This window comes from Dama dama, chromosome 8, assembly GCF_033118175.1.
Source record: "Dama dama isolate Ldn47 chromosome 8, ASM3311817v1, whole genome shotgun sequence".
NCBI lineage: Eukaryota > Metazoa > Chordata > Mammalia > Artiodactyla > Cervidae > Dama > Dama dama.
This window is the reverse complement of record NC_083688.1, coordinates 14,997,617-15,015,647: the sequence shown is the minus strand read 5'-3', so window position 1 is coordinate 15,015,647 and position 18,031 is coordinate 14,997,617. Positions and strand designations below refer to the sequence as shown.

General features: G+C 50.9%; 1 protein-coding gene across 2 annotated transcripts in view; it reads left to right on the top strand.

The window, feature by feature from the left end:
- Positions 1-18,031, top strand: part of TRIM62 (tripartite motif containing 62) — a 36,401-nt gene that overhangs the window by 14,833 nt on the left and 3,537 nt on the right. For both annotated transcript variants that reach the window (XM_061148496.1, XM_061148498.1), the window contains 3 exons: positions 698-793; positions 5,808-6,064; positions 7,163-7,278. In XM_061148496.1, the coding sequence (XP_061004479.1) occupies positions 698-793; positions 5,808-6,064; positions 7,163-7,278 (469 nt within the window). The remainder of the gene's footprint in view (positions 1-697; positions 794-5,807; positions 6,065-7,162; positions 7,279-18,031) is intronic.

The following is an 18,031-nucleotide window of genomic DNA, read 5'->3' as shown; positions in this document are numbered from 1 at the left end:
AAAATTTTGACATGTTGTCTATCATGGATTTTTGTTGTTGTTCATTACTGAAGAAAATTGACACCTGGTGTCATGATCATGGTCTCCAGAACTAGGCTTCCTGAGTTCCAATTCTGGCACTACCCTTCCATTCTTAGCTGTAAGTTTGGGGGCCAGTTTTTTGGCCTATCTGTACCAGTTTCTCCATTGGAAAATGGAGATAATAACAATGCCTGCTTCAGGGTTACTGAGAGGATTAGATGACCCCATACAAGCTAAGGTCTGAGAATAGTGCCTAGCCCACTGGAAGTGCTCAGAGGATGTGGGGAGTTAGTCACAGCCCTGGACAGTGGTATGGACTTGGTTCCTGCCAGAGCATTCTAAGCAAGGAGTCTTGACCATCAGGGGGTCAGAAAGTATGTGGAGGTGGATTGGAGACTGGGGGACCAGAAGCTCCTAGGATGGCCTGAGTGGAGGCTGTTGCAAAACTTCAGATGAAAGATGGGAACAGACTCTGGAGATACTTGGGAGACAGACTCTACAGGACTTCGTGGTTGTTGAACTGTGACAGGAGGAGGGTGCTGGGGCAGGGGAGGCACGGGGCCAGGATAGCTTCCAGCGCCGGCAGCAGTCAGGCCTGGGCTCTGCATCACCGTTACCAGGAAATACCGGGCTGGCTCTGGCCTGCTCCGCGATTCCTGTCTTGTCTGTGTTCCAGAGGGAGCTGAAGGAGCAGCTTCAGGCCCTTCAGGACAGTGAGCGGGAGCACACGGAAGCGCTGCAGCTGCTCAAGCGACAGCTGGCAGAGACCAAGGTGAGCCCGGCCTGGAGGTGGGGGCGGGGCTGGCGAAGGTGGGGGCGGGGCTTCGTGGAGGCGGGGCCAGTTGGGCACTTCAAGGGCGGGGACTCGAGCCTGCTGCGGGGGTGGGGTTTCGAGGGCCCAGGTTCCAGTTGAGAAGAGTGTGGGAGGGCGGAGGCTCGGGCTTCTGCAAAGGTAAAGGGGCAGGGACCTTCTCCCACTTCACGGAAAGAAAGGATTTGGGCTGGTGCCCGGGGTTAAGGATAGGATCCTCGCTCCCTGCTTTGGGTGAAATTTGAGATGGGATCAGGGACCCTCTAGGAAAAGCCTGATGTCCTATGGGACTGGAAGAAGGTACCTAGTCTCTTTTTCCTCTCCTGTTATTAAACACACCCATTTTAAGTTAGCAATCCCTCCAATCTCTTGGAGAGAGTGTTCCCTTCAAGTCCTCCTGATGATCTGTGGCTCAGCCCTGGTATAATCTCCTGTCTGAAACTCGAACCATGAAGATATAAAGAGTAGGGGCAAACCCTGCAGGCTTTGAATACGATGGTCTGAAAAGAAAAGTGTTTTTCCTTGACCTGAGAGGAAGGCTGTGGGTTCTGATCCAGGCACTCCATGCTGTGTGTCTTTTGGTAAACTGCATACTTTTCTGCACTCTTAATTTTCCCATCTGTGCAGCAGGGACTCTGCCAGGCTCTGTCCAGCCATGCTATTCTGGATCCTAGCACACTTCCAAGGGGCTCCTTCCAAGTCCTCCACAGATATCTCTCTAACTGAGCAAGGCTTGCTTTGCTGTCCGCTGTCCTTCTGGCTGCTAAGCTCTTGGGTGATTTCACTGTCCTGGTAGCTCAGTGGTAAAGAACCTGCCTGCCAGTGCAGGAGACAAAAGAGATGTGAGTTCAATCCCTGGGTCAGGAAGATCCCTTGGAGGAGGGCGTGGCAACCCACTGCAGTGTCCTTGCCTGGAGAACCCCATGGACAGAGGAGTGTGGCAGGCTACAGTCCATGGAGTCGCACAGAGTCGGACACGACTGAAGTGACTTAGCACTCACAGCATAGCACTCCATTTGCAGAGATGCCGCTGCCAGCAGCAGCTGGAGCCGAGCCTTAGGAATGTTCTGGGCCTCCAGAGGTCACTGGAGAGGCCATTGGAGATCCAGACTTGTGCCCCAGCTTGGCTGCCAACCCACTGTGGGGTCTCAGGGAGGTCATGACAGACATTTCTTCAGAGAACATTCTGGAGTGCCTCCAGGCAGGACCCTTAGTGGACAACAGATGAGAAACAGACCCAGAACTCTGGCATCTTTGCTTCTCACAGCCTCAGTTTCCCCACCTGCATGGGGATCCGGTACCTCTCAGGTGAAGAGAAGAAAATAGAAGCCTCTGTTTGGGTGAGAGGGGAATATTATAATCTGTTTTTTCCAGCATTCTGTTCTTCTCTCCAACCACCACCCCCCCCCCCATTGTTTTTCTCCACTGACCTCTTCCTCCCCTGCCTTCCTGTCCATCTGTCTACCTCTGGGGGGTCCTGTGGGGCCACCTTCCCCTCCAGTTCCCCCAGCCCTGCTTCCTGTCTGGACTGGGGTGTTTATACAAGAAATGCCTATGGATGCTTTGGAGGTCATATTTCACCTGGTGCCTGACTCGGCTCGGCTTTCTTGTGGCGCCTGCCCCTCTAGTGGCCCGGCTTGAGGGCCTGTCTGATCTCCCTCCCTGGGCCCAATGTTTTCCTTGGTCGGCCCTGACCGAGTGACGCATTCTTGGCAGGGTATTTTTCTGAAACAGCCCCAGCTCCTCCAAGCCCCAGTGTGTTCCCAGGGATGTGGTGGGCTGAGGTGGGGGCTGCTTTCCCAGTCGAGGCACTGAAGGGATTGGGGGTGGGGTGGGCCTGGCTCTGTCCTAGAAAAAACTAGAGTAAATGGGGCACACCAGTTTAGCTGAATCTTTCTCTGTGCTGGGAATTGTGTTCCCCACCCATTGTCCTGCTGAACTGCACAGAACGTCACCTCCATGACCACAGGATTCCCCAGAACCTATACACTGTCTAGCACACAATAAATCAGTTCAGTTCAGTCACTCATTCGTGTCCGACTCTTTGAAACCCTATGGACTGCGACACGCCAGGCTTCTCTGTCCATCACCAGCTCCTGGAGTTTGCTCAAACTCATGTCCATTGAGTCAGTGATGCCATCCGACCATCTCATCCTCTGTCGTCCCCTTCTCCTGCCTTCAATCTCCTCCTTCCACAATTGTGCCTTCAATTATGCCTGCTGCCACAATGATAAATAGTTGTAGAACAAATGAGTGAGAAAAAAAACACACCTTTTGAAGTAGGAATTGTTGTCTCCATTTTAATAGCAAGGAGACTGAGGCATAGAGAGATTGCGGGACATGCCTGAGGCCCCATGGCTAGTAAGTAGCTAATTGAGAGCTTACTGTCTAATTCTGTCAGATCATAGGGCATATCCCAGCCTCATGCTGGGTTGTCCTCAGCAAGATCTCTGGCTCTGTGGTCTGCAAGCCGGGGAGGCCTAGAGAACCCATCAGGGACATACTTAGGGCTCCTGGGGCGGCTGTCACTCTGATGTTTCACTTCTGAGCTGCCCTCTCCCAGTTTCTTTCCCTCCTCTTGTGTTGGAGACACTGGGCCCCGACCAAGAAAGATGATGGAGTCTGCACCCACCTCTGCAGATCAGTCTTGGGCCAGACCCTTCCCTCCTTCACCATTCAAGCAGGTTCTGACCATCAACCTTGTGCCAGGCCCTGGGATGGGCACAAGGAGTGCAGGGTTAAGAAAGATGTCATTCCTACCCAGGAGGGGTTCGTTCACTAGCTGGGAAGCCACATAAAACATGCGGCAGCATATTAAGAATATTTACAAAATGCTGTGGGAACATTTAGTCTGTTTAACTGGCTGCAAAATTTAGGGAAGGTATCCCAGAGAAGGGAGCTTTTGGTCTGGGTCTTACAGGATGAGTAGGAGTTTGCCAGTTGAATAAAGCATTTGCTGGGGGAGGGGTCCACTCTAGGTCGGTAGACTTACAGTGCAATGGCGCTAGAGTGGTAAGTGAGATTAGAGGGAGGACTTTGAATTCCAGACTAAGGAATTTAGTGCTGTACTAGTCATCAAGGCGCCAAGAGATGTTCCTGAACACAAGACTGACTGTGACCCAGTTTGCACTTTAGAAGGATCACTCTGGCAGCAAGTTTGTTGGCAAAGATTAGGTGTAGTTGACACGTTAAACCAGTGAGTTGGTGGAACCCATGGGCATGTGTGGAGGAGGCAGGTGGAAAGATGGATGTGGCACTCAGGAGACATGTAAGGCCTTCAAGATGGATGGATCTGGAAAGCAGACTCAGAGCAGTGGGAGTTGAAGATGAGGGAGGGCATGTCATATATGAACAAAAGGAGCCAGGACTGGATGAGTCCTCAGGAACAGGGATGGCAGGGAGGGAGCAGCCACAGAGGTGGGAGGTAAACCAGAATTCTCGATTAGTAGAGGCTGGCCCTTGGGCCAAATGCTGCTGCGGACTGGCCGAGGAGGAGCCAGAAGGGCTGGCCATGAGATTTAGGGTTCTTTGGAGGCAGCAGCAGATGGTCCAGGGCGGGCATGCCCCATCTTGCCCACCATGACCTGCTGCTGCAGGAACCTTGCCTTCCCTGGGTGAGGGGGCTCCAAGGGGCCACAGGCAGCCTGGCCCTTCATCCCCAGCCTCTCCCTTCACCACCCTCTTTGTCTGCCTGGCAAGCTGGGTGGGCATGCGCAGAGAGGCTGGCCCACTGCCAGCAGCTCTTCCTGCCGGCCCACAGCCACGACCGGGAGGGAACAGGCCCTAATTGAGCCTTTGTGGAGCTTCCCACAGAGCCCTGGGCACTGAACACAGCGGGGTCTCTGACTCTGTGAACTCCCAGTCAGAATCCCACAAAGTCAAATTGCAGAGGCAGGCCCCACACGCTGCTGCCGCTGAGCAGCACTTTTGTACCCTGTGTCATCTTGCCTCTTGCTGTCCCCTCTGCCCGTTCCCCGCCTCCACCCCCAACCGACATCCTGCTCACCCTTCAGGCCCCAGCTCAGCAGCCATCTCTCAACGAAGACTTCTGGGATGTGCCTGTTCCAGTGTTTAAATAACCAGGCTCTGGGGCTGCACCTCAAACAATGTCATGCGCTTTGTGAATCTCCCCTCACTTACTGTAGCCCTGCAGTGTCATTGTGTAACCCTCTTCCCAGATAAGAAAACCAAGGTTCAGAGATATCAGGCAACTAAAGTTGCCACAGCGGGAGACCCAGTGCCCTTGGGCACCAAAGCTATGCCTTTTACCACTCAATCCCTTCCTGGGCCTGGCAGTACCCTTGGGGACAGAGAGAATCAATCAAGTCCATGCTTGTCTTTCTGTGACAATGGCTTTAACCCACAACTCTTGTTCCCTAGCAAGAGGGTCTGGGGGTTCTGGGACAGGGTGAGTGACCCTGAAACTTTGCCCAGTACATTGCCATTTATAAAGCTCTCTGACATCTGTGATCTCCTTGGCATCTTTGCTTAGGCTGCATGAGTGATGTTTTTAAAAAAATAAAAATTTCACTGTCTCCTAGACTGAGCTCAGCATCTGCTCCCTGCCCATCCAGCCACATCTCCGGCCCACTTCCTCATCCCTCCCGTCCCCAAGCCAGAAATCCAGACATCATCCTCACACCTGTCTCTCCTTTACCCCTACAGCCAGCCAGTTGGTCACCAGGGCCACCGAGGCTCCCCCTACAGATGCCTTTCAAGCCATGTCCATCTGCTGCTCCTCTAGCTCAAGCCTCATTGTCTCGCGTGGACCACTTCATTTGTTTCCTAACGGAGACTATTTGTTGTCCTTGATCAGGCCAGCTCTCTTCTGCCACCATGCTTTTTGCCATTTCCTCACTGAACATACCTTTCCCGCCCTTTCCTCTCTGAGTGCCAAGACCCTCGGTCTCCTCCTCTCACACAAGGATCACCCCATCCATTCTCCCTGACTAACCCCCAATGACTGTGTCCACAGTCTTCCACCAAAAGCCTGCGGACCACCATCGGGGAGGCGTTCGAGCGGCTGCACCGGCTGCTGCGGGAGCGGCAGAAGGCCATGCTGGAGGAGCTGGAGGCGGACACAGCTCGCACGCTGACCGACATCGAGCAGAAAGTCCAGCGCTACAGCCAGCAGCTGCGCAAGGTGCAGGAGGGGGCGCAGATCCTGCAAGAGCGGCTGGCCGAAACCGACCGGCACACCTTCCTGGCCGGCATGGCCTCGCTGTCCGAACGGTGAGTGCCTGCTGCCCCAGCGTCTTCTCCAGATGGGTCACTCCTCCCCAGGCCCTGTAGGACGGAGGGGTGGTTAGCAGAGAAATCATTCATTCAGATCTCCATCAAACACACAGGACATCTGCTCTGTGCCATAGCCTGGGGTGAAGGCTTTGTGTACGCACGCTATTTTATACATAATATTTATAATCCTATGGGATATTACTTATTTTGTGTGATTTATGTTATAAATATACATTTTATACTATTTATTATAATATCTTTTTTTTTTTATAACCCAACTAGCCCCTTGGAGGTCGTTACTACTGTCATACCTATTTCACACATGTAGAAACTGAGGCACAGAGAAACTGGAGCAACTGGCCAAAGCCCTTCATCTAGTACATGGGGGAGCCAGGATTCAAGCCCAGGTCTCTCTGGTTCCATGGCTACCTTTAATAATAATACTTGGGACTTCCCTGGTGGTCCAGTGGTGAAAACTCCACACTCCCACTTCAGGGGTCATAGATTCGATCCCTGGCTGGGGAACTAAGATCCTGCATGCTGCGTAGCATGGCCACCCCAAAATAACAAATAAATAAAATAATAATAACACTTAATTGTTGGTTTTCCCTTGTGGCTCAGCTGGTAAAGAATCCGCCTGCAATGCGGGAGATCTGGGTTCGATCCCTGGGTTGGGAAGATCCCCTACAGAAGGAAAAGGCCACCCACTGGAGAATTCCATGGACTATATAGTCTATGGAGTCGCAAAGAGTTGGACACGACTGAGTGACCTTGACTTTTACTTTCAATGACCAGTACTGATAGCTGATGTCATGTATTGTGTTGACCATGAGGCACACACCGTGCTAAGTGTTTTACATGCATTAAGCCGCACAGTGCTCACAAGCCTAGGAGGCAGGTGTTATCATAGTACCCATTTTAAAGATAAAGAAACTGACGGTGATAGCTAGAGAATTAGGAAGTGGTAGAAGCAAGCACTTGAGTCTGGGTATGGCAGACTTCCCACTCATGGCCTCGCCCTATGCCAGCGACCCTGAAGGTGCTGGGACAGGAATCTAGCCCCCAATGTGGTCTGCTCTCTTGCTCCCTTTCCAGGCTCAAAGGGAAAATCCACGAGACCAACCTAACCTATGAAGATTTCCCAACCTCCAAGTACACAGGCCCCCTGCAGTACACCATCTGGAAGTCCCTGTTTCAAGACATCCACCCAGGTAAGGCCCTTCCTGCCACTCACCAGAGGGCCCAGGAAGAGGCAAGGATCATCACAGGTCGGAGCTAGATGGGCCACTGCCCAGTCCAGCCCCCTGCTCTACACACACAGCATGGGGGCAGGGCAGAGGGATGGGAAGGGTGCCTTAATGAGCACCTACTATGTTCCGGGGCCTGTGCTGGGCACCTGCAGTAACTCAACCCAGGGAATCTTTATATTGATACAACTCCAGGAGGTTGGTTCTACTAGTGTGCCCATTCTCTAGATGAAGAGACTGAGGCTGTGAGCTGTTCACTCATTCACTCTATGAGTACAGAAGAGATCACCTACCTCACACCAGGCACTGTTCTAGGTACTGAAGATAAAGCAGTGAACGAAACAGGCAAAACTTCCTACCCTCGTGCATCTCAGTTACATCCTAGGGTGTGAGAGAGAAAGAAAATAAAATTAAATAAGTAAAACACATAGTTTATTAGATAGTGATAAAAGATAAGGAAGGGGGCTAGCAGATGTTGAGGCAGGAAAAAACGTTTGGTAGGGGATTCAGTCAGAAGACCTCCCGGAGAAGGAGGGAGTAAAGACCTGAAGGACGAAGAGTGAGCCATGTAGATACCCTGGGAAGAGTGCTCCTGGCAGTGGGACTAGCGAGTGCAAAGGTTCTGAGGCAGGAGCATGCCGGGCATGTTCAGGGCAGAGTAAGGAGACCAGTGTGGCTGGAGTGGAACAAGTGAGAAGGACAGTGGAGCTAGCAGTAGCGGACCATGAGGGCCTGTGGGCCCAGGTGAAAACTTTCAATTTTATGCTGAGTGAGATGGGAGTCCTTGAGGGTTTGGGACGGTAACATGAAGTAAGATGAGCTTTTAAGTTTTTAAAGGATGCCTCTGGCTGCTGAGTTGACAATAGACTGCAGGAGTAAGGGGTAGAGGTTAGGAGACTATTGCAGTAATCCAGGTGAGAGGTGATGCTGGCCTGAAGCAGGGTGATAACACTGCACATGGCAAGACGTGACTGGATTTAGGATCCATATTGAACAGAGAGCCAACAGGATTTTCTAATGCATTGGATCTCAGATGTGAGAAAGAGAAAACCGATAAGGAAGACTATAACGATTTTGGCTGAGGTGACTGGGAAGATGGAGTTGTAAGCATGTGAGGCTCGTGATGCCAATCAGATGTCTCAGTGCAGATGTGGAGAAGGCAGTGGAAATGACACATATGCGGTCTGGGCCAAGGGTGTCCAGGCCAAGGAGGAGGGTCTGGGCCAGTGGTGTCCACATGTGGACGGTACCGAATGAGCCAGGATGAGATCACCTAGGAGGTGAGTTGAGGGTAGAAAGAAAAGAGAGAGGACCATGCTAACAGTTGGAGCCCTGGGGCCCTCCTAGAAGCCAAGGACAGGAAGGGGACCTAGTCAAGAAAACTGAGAAGGAACAGCCAGAGAATAGGAGGGAGACCTGGTCCATCCTGGAGGCCAAGTGGAGAAAGTGTTTCGAGGAGGGGGAGTGGCTGGTGGTGGCCAGGCTGCAACACCAAGTGTGGGAAGATCAGCACTGACTGTTCTCTTGGTCTTGATGGCCTTGACAGGAGCCGCTCTGGTGGAGCGATGGAGGCAAATCCTGATTGGAGGCCATCCAAGAGAGAATGGGAGAGGAAGTGGAGACAGCGCTTTCAAAGAGTTTTATTTATGGGAAGGAGAGAGAATGTGGCAGCAGCTGTTTGTTTAAGATAGAAGAAATGATAGCATGTTTGGGGGTGGGAGGGCTTCCCTGGTGGCTCAGCTGGTAAAGAATCCACCTGCAAAGCAGCAGACCCTGGTTTAATTCCTGGGTTGGGAAGATCCCCTGGAGGAGGGCATGGCAACCCACTCCAGTATTCTTGCCTGGAGAATCCCCATGGACAGAGGAGCCTGGCGGGCTACAGTCCACGGGGTTGAAAAGACTCAGACATGACTGAGCGACTAAGCACAGCATGTGGGGGGAGGGGGGGCACAGAAAAGATGCAATAGAAAAAGGTAGAACTGAGGATGAATGAGAGAGAGTTGCTGGAGTGCCGTCGGGTGTAGGGTCCACCCCAGCCTCTGCTGGGAGCCCAGAGAAGGGAGAATACATGAGCGCCGAAGCAGAGGGGCAGGTGGTGGGAGCTCGTGGGAATTCTGTTCTGATAGCTTTGACTTTCCCAGTAAGGTAGGAAGCAAGGTCATCCGCTGGGATGAGAATGGACTAAAGAAGGTCACGGGAGGTTGGCTGAGAGGGGAGGAAGTCTGAAATGGATTTCTAGTAGAGTCAGTAGACCCTGGGGCTCTGAGATCAACACCTTCAACATTACACAACCCACCAGGGCATCAGAGTCGAACCTATTGGCAGCAGGGAGCCTATGTGTTGAGTCAGATGCAATGTCCTATAGAGAGGAGACGAGGTTGTAGAGGGGACTAGTCCCTAAGAGGTAGACACTATTACTATATTTTAGATGAGGAAACTGAGGCACACAACTGTTAGGAACTGGTCATGGTCATAACCTGGTAAATGGTGCAACCAAGATTTGAACCAGAACCATCAGACCCAAAGGGTGTGCCCTTCCCTACTAAGCCTACCACGCATTCTCTGGCCTCATACCACCAACCCAGGAAGGCTGCTGGGGAGGCTGAGGCTCAGAGAGGCTCACTGATTTTCCCAGGTCACACAGCAGTCAGAGCTCTTTGCACCTGTCTGGATTCATTCGTTCAGTCTACAAACATTGAAAGTCCTTTGAGGCACATTCAGGAGAGACAGATGGGACAACAGACCCTAACAGTCCATGGGAAAACGGCCATGATGAGGGACTTACATGGGGCCATGGGAGCCCAAGAGGCAACAGGAAGCTCTGGGTGGGTCAGGGAAGGAGCCAGGGGAACACTGAGCAGATGGTGTTTGCACTGAGCACTGAAAACTGAAGGCTTTCCCACTCGGGGAGGATGCGGCCTAGAGGTGACCCCAGACAATCCCTGGCATTGAGAACGATATACACAAAGAAGCATCCCAGGATGCTCATGATTGGCCTCCAAGTACAAATGGAGAAGGACTGAGGACAATCACTGAGGGTGTGAGTGCTGGACAGGGATGGGGCTCCCCTCTAGGTGACTGAAGGCTGCCTCTGATGCATCATGACCACTTTCACAAAGATGAAGGGATACCTCCTAGTACCCTTTAGTCTGGATCTGTGCCCTCATTGACAAAGCAGGCAGTAGTTGGGGGAAGGGCCCATTTTCCAGCTGACTGGGTAGGGCTCTGGACTAACCTCCTGGGGTAGGGGTGGGGGGGATCTCTGTGTGCTCCCAGCCTTGGAGGGACCTTCATAGTGGGACCCAGCAGCATGAGGGCCACACATGGGTGAAGCGGCATAACTCAAGGAAGCAAGAAGCCCGGCCAAGGGTCCTGACCCCTCCCCTGACCCAGGGAAGCCCGTCAGGCAGATGGTCTCAGGAGCTGATTTATCTCAGCTGCCACCTGCCTCACCCCCATCACAGCTCAGCAAAGCAATCCAGGCAGTTAAACCTTATATATCAAGGCACTGTGAGATCTGGGCCCTGCCAGTCTCTCCTTCTCCCTCTATATCACACCCAGACACACGGAACCATCTTCAGGTCTTACATGAGCCATATTCCCTCTCCTGCACACTTTTCTTACTTTTGCACAAGTGAGAAAACCCTCGACACAAACCTCAGTCTTTGAGAACTAACTCCTACTCTCTTTCACATCTTAGTTTATAAACACTTCCTCTGAAATGCCTTCTTGGATTTCTCCAAGTAGCCCTGGGCTTTCCTGGTCTTGCTGTCTTATTAATGTCTGCATGGCTGTCTCTCTCGCTAGACTGTGAGCTCTGAGAGGTCAAGGGCTGAGTCTGATTCATCACTCTACATCCCCAGCAGCCAGTGCAGTAAATGTTTGTGGATGATTGAATAAAGAAATGAATGAGTCCTGGTCTCAGTTCTGTTACTAGAATAGCCTGGTATTAAGTAGGTGCTCAGTGATTATTTGTTGAATGAAGGAACTTGCTGCACATCCCCGGACAAGTCCCTTCCTCCCTCCAAGACTCTGTTTCCTCCTCTATTATAGGAATACTAGTGTTCCCTTCTTGACTCCCCCACAAGAGAGCAAACGGATGTGGGAATTTGCTGATTGCCCCAGGGCAGGCTTTCTCAGCCTCAGAACTATTGACATTTGGGGCTGGATAATTCCTTGTCTTGGGAGCTGTCCTGTCCATGGTAGGATGTTCAACAGCATCCCTGGTCTCTACCCAAGTAGATGCTACACACACATACACACCCAGATATGACAACCAAATATATCTCATTCATTGTCCAATGTCCCCTGTGAGGCAGATCCACCCCAGTTAAGAATGACTTCCCCAGAGAAAGCAGCCTGTAGGAAAGGGGCGGAGGGAGCCCCAGCATGTGCTCTGAACATCCTGCCGAGGATAGCAGCCCCTGGGGGTTCAGAGAACAGTGACCTGGTTAGCCGGGCCTCTTCCTTTGTCTGTAGGGCCTGTGAAGTCACTCTGGCTCTTCTGCCAAAACCAAGGCCCTTTATGTCTAGATGGGAGGGGCAGGCGCCCCCAGGGACCTAGCCCTGGATTCTAGCAGCTTCCTGCCTACCCGCCTTCCAGTTCAGGCTTCCTACTAGGTCACCAGAGAATTTTATTTAGCACCTGTCACTCCCCTGCTCTGGAACCTCGACTCTCCACCTCCACCCACACCCTTGCCCCACCCCTCAGCTGACACTGGAAACCCTCCTCCAACTGTCTGGCCTGACTGCCCCATCTCCCGGGCACCAACTTCCTCCCCACCCAGGACAAGTGGCCATTGTCCAGGGGACACCAGACGCTGCTTCCTTTGCTCCTGCCACCTCCCTTTCTGGGCTGCTCTCTCTCCCCACCCCTGCTTATCTGAATCCAATCATTTTGGGTTCCCGCATATTCACTGTCAAGCTGTGTGACCCAGGGCAGATCTCCACCCTGTCTGAGCCTGTTTCCTCATCTGTGAAACAGATGGCGGAAGGTGTGATTTATCACCCAGGGTAGGTAGGAGAATTAAATAAGATTATTTATTTGTGATAATAATCCTGGGACTTAGTAAATGCGTGATATCTATTTCTTACGATTATCACGAATCATCAGATATTTCCTCAGTCTTGCTGAACAGGCTTTCTGGGGCCACATAAAGGAAAGAACAAGAGTGAAAAGACCTTAGCTCGAATTCCTGTTTCACATCCACCCCAAGTGGCAAATTAAGCAAGCCACCTAATTCAGAGAAATCTCCTTGGAACTTCAGTTTCCTCTTCTGAGAAATGGGTACAGTAATTTGTGCTGCTGGGGCTGCTGTGGTGGTCTCATGAGCTAGAGGATGTGAAAGGTTTTTTTTTTAATGCCCCACTGGGTGCAGCTGATGGTCTGAGTAGGCAGGAGGAATCAGACTTTTTAAAGGCCTGAGTAGAGAAAAGAACCGATGGTATTTCTTGCCCTATCAGGCCTCAAAGTTGCTGTCCTTGAGAACAAGGAGGCACAAATGACTTGCTACCCAGTCTTTGGAGCTGCTGGACTTTGGAGTTTCTCTGCTGCTTGGGTCGCTGTGGTATGTGGTTGATAGTGACCAAGAGACAGATCCTGGGCCCCCCTGCAGTCCATGATCCTTCCTGAATGCCTCTTGACCTTGAGGTCTCAGTTCAGGTCAGTCGCTCAGTCTTTGCAACCCCATGGACTGCAGCACGCCAGGCATCCCTGTCCATCACCAACTCCCAGAGCTTGCTCAAACTTCTGTCCGAGTCAGTAATGCCATCCAACCATCTCATCCTCTGTCGTCCCCTTCTCCTCCTGCCTTCAATCTTTCCCAGCATCAGGGTCTTTTCAAATGAGTCAGTTCTTCGCATCAGGTGGCCAAAGTATTGGAGCTTTTCTAAATGAAGCTTGAACATCTGGAAGTTCTCAGTTCACGTACTGTTGAAGCCTGGCTTGGAGACTTTGGAGCATTACTTTACTAGTGTGTGAGATGAGTGCAATTGTGCAGTAGTTTGAGCATTCTTTAGCATTGCCTTTCTTTGGGATTGGAATGAAAACTGACCTTTTCCAGTCCTGTGGCCACTGCTGAGTTTTCCAAATTTGCTGGCACATTGAGTGCAGCACTTTAACAGCATCATCTTATAGAATTTGACATAGCTCAACTGGAATTCCATCATCTCCACTAGCTTTGTTCGTAGTGATACTTCCTAAGGCCCACTTGACTTTGCACTCCAGGATGTCTGGCTCTAGGTGAGTGATCACACCATCGTGGTTATCCGAGTCATGAAGATCCTTTTTGTATAGTTCTTCTGTGTATTCTTGCCACCTTTTCTTAATACCTTCTGCTTTTGTTAGGTCCGTACATCTTCTGCCCTTTATTATGTCCGTCTTTGCATGAAATGTTCCCTTGGTATCTCTAATTTTCTTGAAGAGATCTCTAGTCTTTCCCATCCTGTGGTTTTCCTCTGTTTCTTTGCATTGATCACTTAGGAAGGCTTTCTTGTCTCTCCTTGCTGTTCTTTAGAACTCTGCATTGAGATGGGTATATCTTCCCTTTTCTCCTTTGCCTTTCATGTCTCTTCTTTTCTCAACTATTTGTAAGGCCTCTTCAGACAACCACTTTGCCTTTTTGCATTTCTTTTTCTTGGGGATGGTCTTGATCACTGCCTCCTGTACAATGTCACAAACCTCCATCCATAGTTCTTCAGGCACTCTGTCTATCAGATCTAATCCCTTGAATCTATCTGTCCCTTCCACTGTATAAATCATAAGGGATCTGATTTAGGTCATACCTGAATGGTCTAGTGGTTTTCCCTACTTTCTTCAATTTAAGTCTGAATTTTGCAGTAAAGAGTTCATGATCTGAGCCAGTCAGTTCCCGGTCTTGTTTTGGCTGCCTGTATAGAGTTCCTCCATCTTCGGCTACAAATATAATCAGTTTGATTTCAGTATTGATCATCTGGTGATGTCCATGTGTAGAGTCTCCTCTTGTGTTGTTGGAAGAGGGTGTTTGCTATGACTAGTGCATTCTCTTGGAAAAACTCTGTTAGCCTTTGCCCTGCTTCATTTTGTACTCCAAGGCCGAACTTGCCTGTTACTCCAGGTATCTCTTGACTTCCTACTTTTGCATTCCAGTCCCCTATGATGAAAAAGACATCTTTTTTGGGTGTTAGTTCTAGCAGGTCTTGTAGGTCCTCATAGAACTATTCAATTTCAGCTTCTTCAGGATTAGTGGTTGGGGCATAGACTGGGATTACTGTGATATTGAATGGTTTGCCTTGAAAATGAACAGAGATCATTCTGTTGTTTTTGAGATTGCATCCAAGTACTGCATTTCTGACTCTTTTGTTGACTATGAGGGCTACTCCTTTCTTCTAAGGGATTCTTGCCCACAATAGTAGGTATAATGGTCAACTGAACTAAATTTGCCCATTCCAGTCCATTTTAGTTCACTGATTCCTAGAAAGTCAGTGTTCACCCTTGCCATCTCCTGTTTGACCTCTTCCAATTTACCTTGATTCATGGATCTAACATACCAGGTTCCTATGCAATATTGCTCTTTACAGCATCGGACTTTACTTCCATCATCAGTCACATCCACAACTGGGTGTTGTTTTTGCTTTGGCTCCATCTCTTCATTCTTTCTGGAGTTATTTCTCCACTGATCTTCAGTAGCATATTGGGCACCTACCAACCTGGGGAGTTCATCTTTCAGTGTCCTATCTTTTTGCCTTTTCATACTGTTCATGGGGTTCTCAAGGCAAGAATACTGAAGTGGTTTGCCATTCCCTTCTCCAGTGACCACGTTTTGTCAGTCCATCTTAGGTGGCCCTACACATCATGGCTCATAGTTTCATTGAGTTAGACAAGGCTGTGGTCCATGTGATCAGTTTGGTTAGTTTTCAGAGATGCTTAAATGGATGGAGAACACACCTGGAGGCCAGATGGGCTGTCTTGACTCCTGCTTTCTGTTTGTGTAAAACAGTGTCCCAGGGCCTAGAAAAGAGCTTTGACCTTTAAAATGTTGAACCCCAAGGGTCAGGATTTGTTCATTCTCAGGAGAGTCTGGCACCTGTCCTGAAAATAAAGGATGGGTGGAGGGTTTGCCAGTCCCCATACGGGGACTGACTTCTCAGAGTTCAGGTCGGTTCAGTCACTCAGCCGTGTCCAACTCTTGGCGACCCCATTGACTGCAGCACACCAGGCCTCCCTGTCCATCACCAACCCCCAGAGTTTACCCAAACTCATGTCCACTGAATCGGTGATGCCATCCAACCATCTCATCCTCTGTCATCCCCTTCTCCTCCTGCCCTCAATCTTTCCCAGCATCAGGGTCTTTTCAAATGAGTCAGCTCTTCCCATCAGGTGGCCAAAGTATTGGAGTTTCAGCTTCAACATCAGTCATTCCAGTGAACACTGAGGACTGATCTCCTTTAGGATGGACTGGTTGGATCTCCTTGCAGTCCAAGGGACTCTCAAGAGTCTTCTCCAACACCACAGTTCAAAAGCATCAATTCTTCAGCACTCAGCTTTCTTTATAGTCCAACTCTCACATCCATACATGACTACTGGAAAAACCATAGCCTTGACTAAACGGATCTTTGAGGGAAAGGTATTTGTCGTGTCCCCGGCTGGGTACTCTCTGGTCTAAAGGCAATTACTCCTGCCAGTCATAGTCTCTGGGAGCACAGAAGGGAGGACAGAAGACAGGACCTCTGTTTATAAGGAGGTGAACCTCAGCCCAGGTTTTAGGGTGCAAGAGCCTGTTAAGAATCAGGTCACACCCTCGGCCTAACAAGGATGCCAGGCCCTGCCCTGAGCGTTTGGGCTGTTGGGCTGTTGGGCCCTGCTCACTGTGGATCAGGTCCCGCCCCCAGCCCCGCCTCTACTGCCGGAAATGACCAATGAACAGCAGACCCCGTCCCGCGGGTCCACCCCCAGGAGTTAGCACTCAGTTCAGTACAGATTTCCTCCATCCTATAGCTTATCCCTGTCGGCCCAGTCTCAGAACCACTGAAAACCCACTTGGCTGCCTGCTAGAGTGCCCTCCGCACTCATCAGTGGCACTGGAAGTGCCCACGTTGCCCTACTTAGACGTGAGTATGAAGCTGAGCCCTCCAGGGTGCTAGTCTCTCGCCCCTTCCCTAGCCCCGTCCTTCTCCGATCCTGGGTTCTGCCTGTCGCTGGTCTCCTCAGATTATGCTGGCACCTCCGATATAAGGCCTAGTTTCCCCCGGGGCACTCACGACAGCTGCCCACACCTTGGCATTGTGCCCATTTCCTGTCTCTCTTGCCCCTCTGCCACGAACACCTGAGTATGACCCACATTCCACAGCCAGAGGAGTGGCCCCATGTGTATCTGATTAGATTTTTCTTCTCTCCCGAGCTCCCACACACACACATACCTCCGACACCCCCTCCACCTCCTACCTCTTGACCCCATGGTGGGAACACCCACATTCCGTGTGGCGGGAGCCTTCTGGTCTGACAGGCTGCGCTGTGACCAGAGGACAGGGAGAAACGTTTCTCCGCTGACTCGGTGTCCTTCTCATGGCTCCCCTCGTCTGTGTCTCTGGATAGAGAATTATGTTTCCTTTGACCTCTCTATTCACAGGGCTAATTGTTTCCATACAGCCCTCTGGCTTCTAAGAATAGGAAAGGAGGGTGTAAAACTCAAGACTAAATTTATTCCTGACAGAGCTCAGGGAAGGAGCTTGCTCTAAGTCAATGGTCAGCTTTGTTAGTCGTCTGAGAACAGGAGCACAGTTGGGGGACTGGCTGTCACTCCCTGTTAGAGATGATGGCCATCACTGAGGAATTTTATTTCTCTGCATACACGCTGCCAGCAGAGGTGGCTGAATTTGGAGGTGATGCTCAAGTCAAGCATCGTCACGGCCCCGCTCCACCAGACAAGGAAAGCACCAGAGAGTCAGATGGAGGAGTCCCTCCTTTGCTCCAAGGAACTAGTGACAGAATTCCTTCTTCTTTTCTCCCCTGTCTTGCTCTGCCATGGAAATGTTCATCTAGGCTAACAGGAGCGAATTCTTGGTTCCTTCTTCTAGCTAGGTATCAACTCCTTCGGGGGGCAAGAGTAAACAGAGTCCTTGACAAGAGTTCATGAGACTTTGAGAGCCAAGCCTGTGAAGTCAATGTGGCCACCTCAGAGCTCTGTGCCCCAGCCTGCCCAAAGACCAACACAAGTGGGGTCAGTTTGATTTGGTGAGCCTTTCTGGAAACCTTCCCCACACCAGGCTGTGGGGGAGATTGTATATGTCAATATGTAGATGCTGGGCACGGGGCACACCAGGGAGAACCTAGTCGGAGAGCACATAGTCCTTGCCCTCCTGGTGTACATGACAAGTTATGGACACAGAGGACTCTCCCAGGTGTCGGGAGAGAGGCACAAACAAAGTTGAGAAATTTCAGAGGAAGCAACCAGGAAGGCTTCCCTGAGGATGGGCACTGGAATTGAGCCCCATGGGGATGATTACAAGAAGCAGAGGTGAGGTGGAGGAGGAAAAGGTCTGGGTGAAGGCTTGGGCCTGACTGAAATGGGAGGTGGTGAGTGAGAGGTAGGCAGGAAGAGAAGGCTGGGGCTGGATTGCACCTGGTCTTGATTAGTCCTGGCTCTGCCAGTGTTTGTTTGTGACCTGAGACTAGTCAAGTCTCCTCTCTGGGTCTCAGTTTCCCCATCTGTCAAATGGGAGAATTGGCCTAGAATCAGTG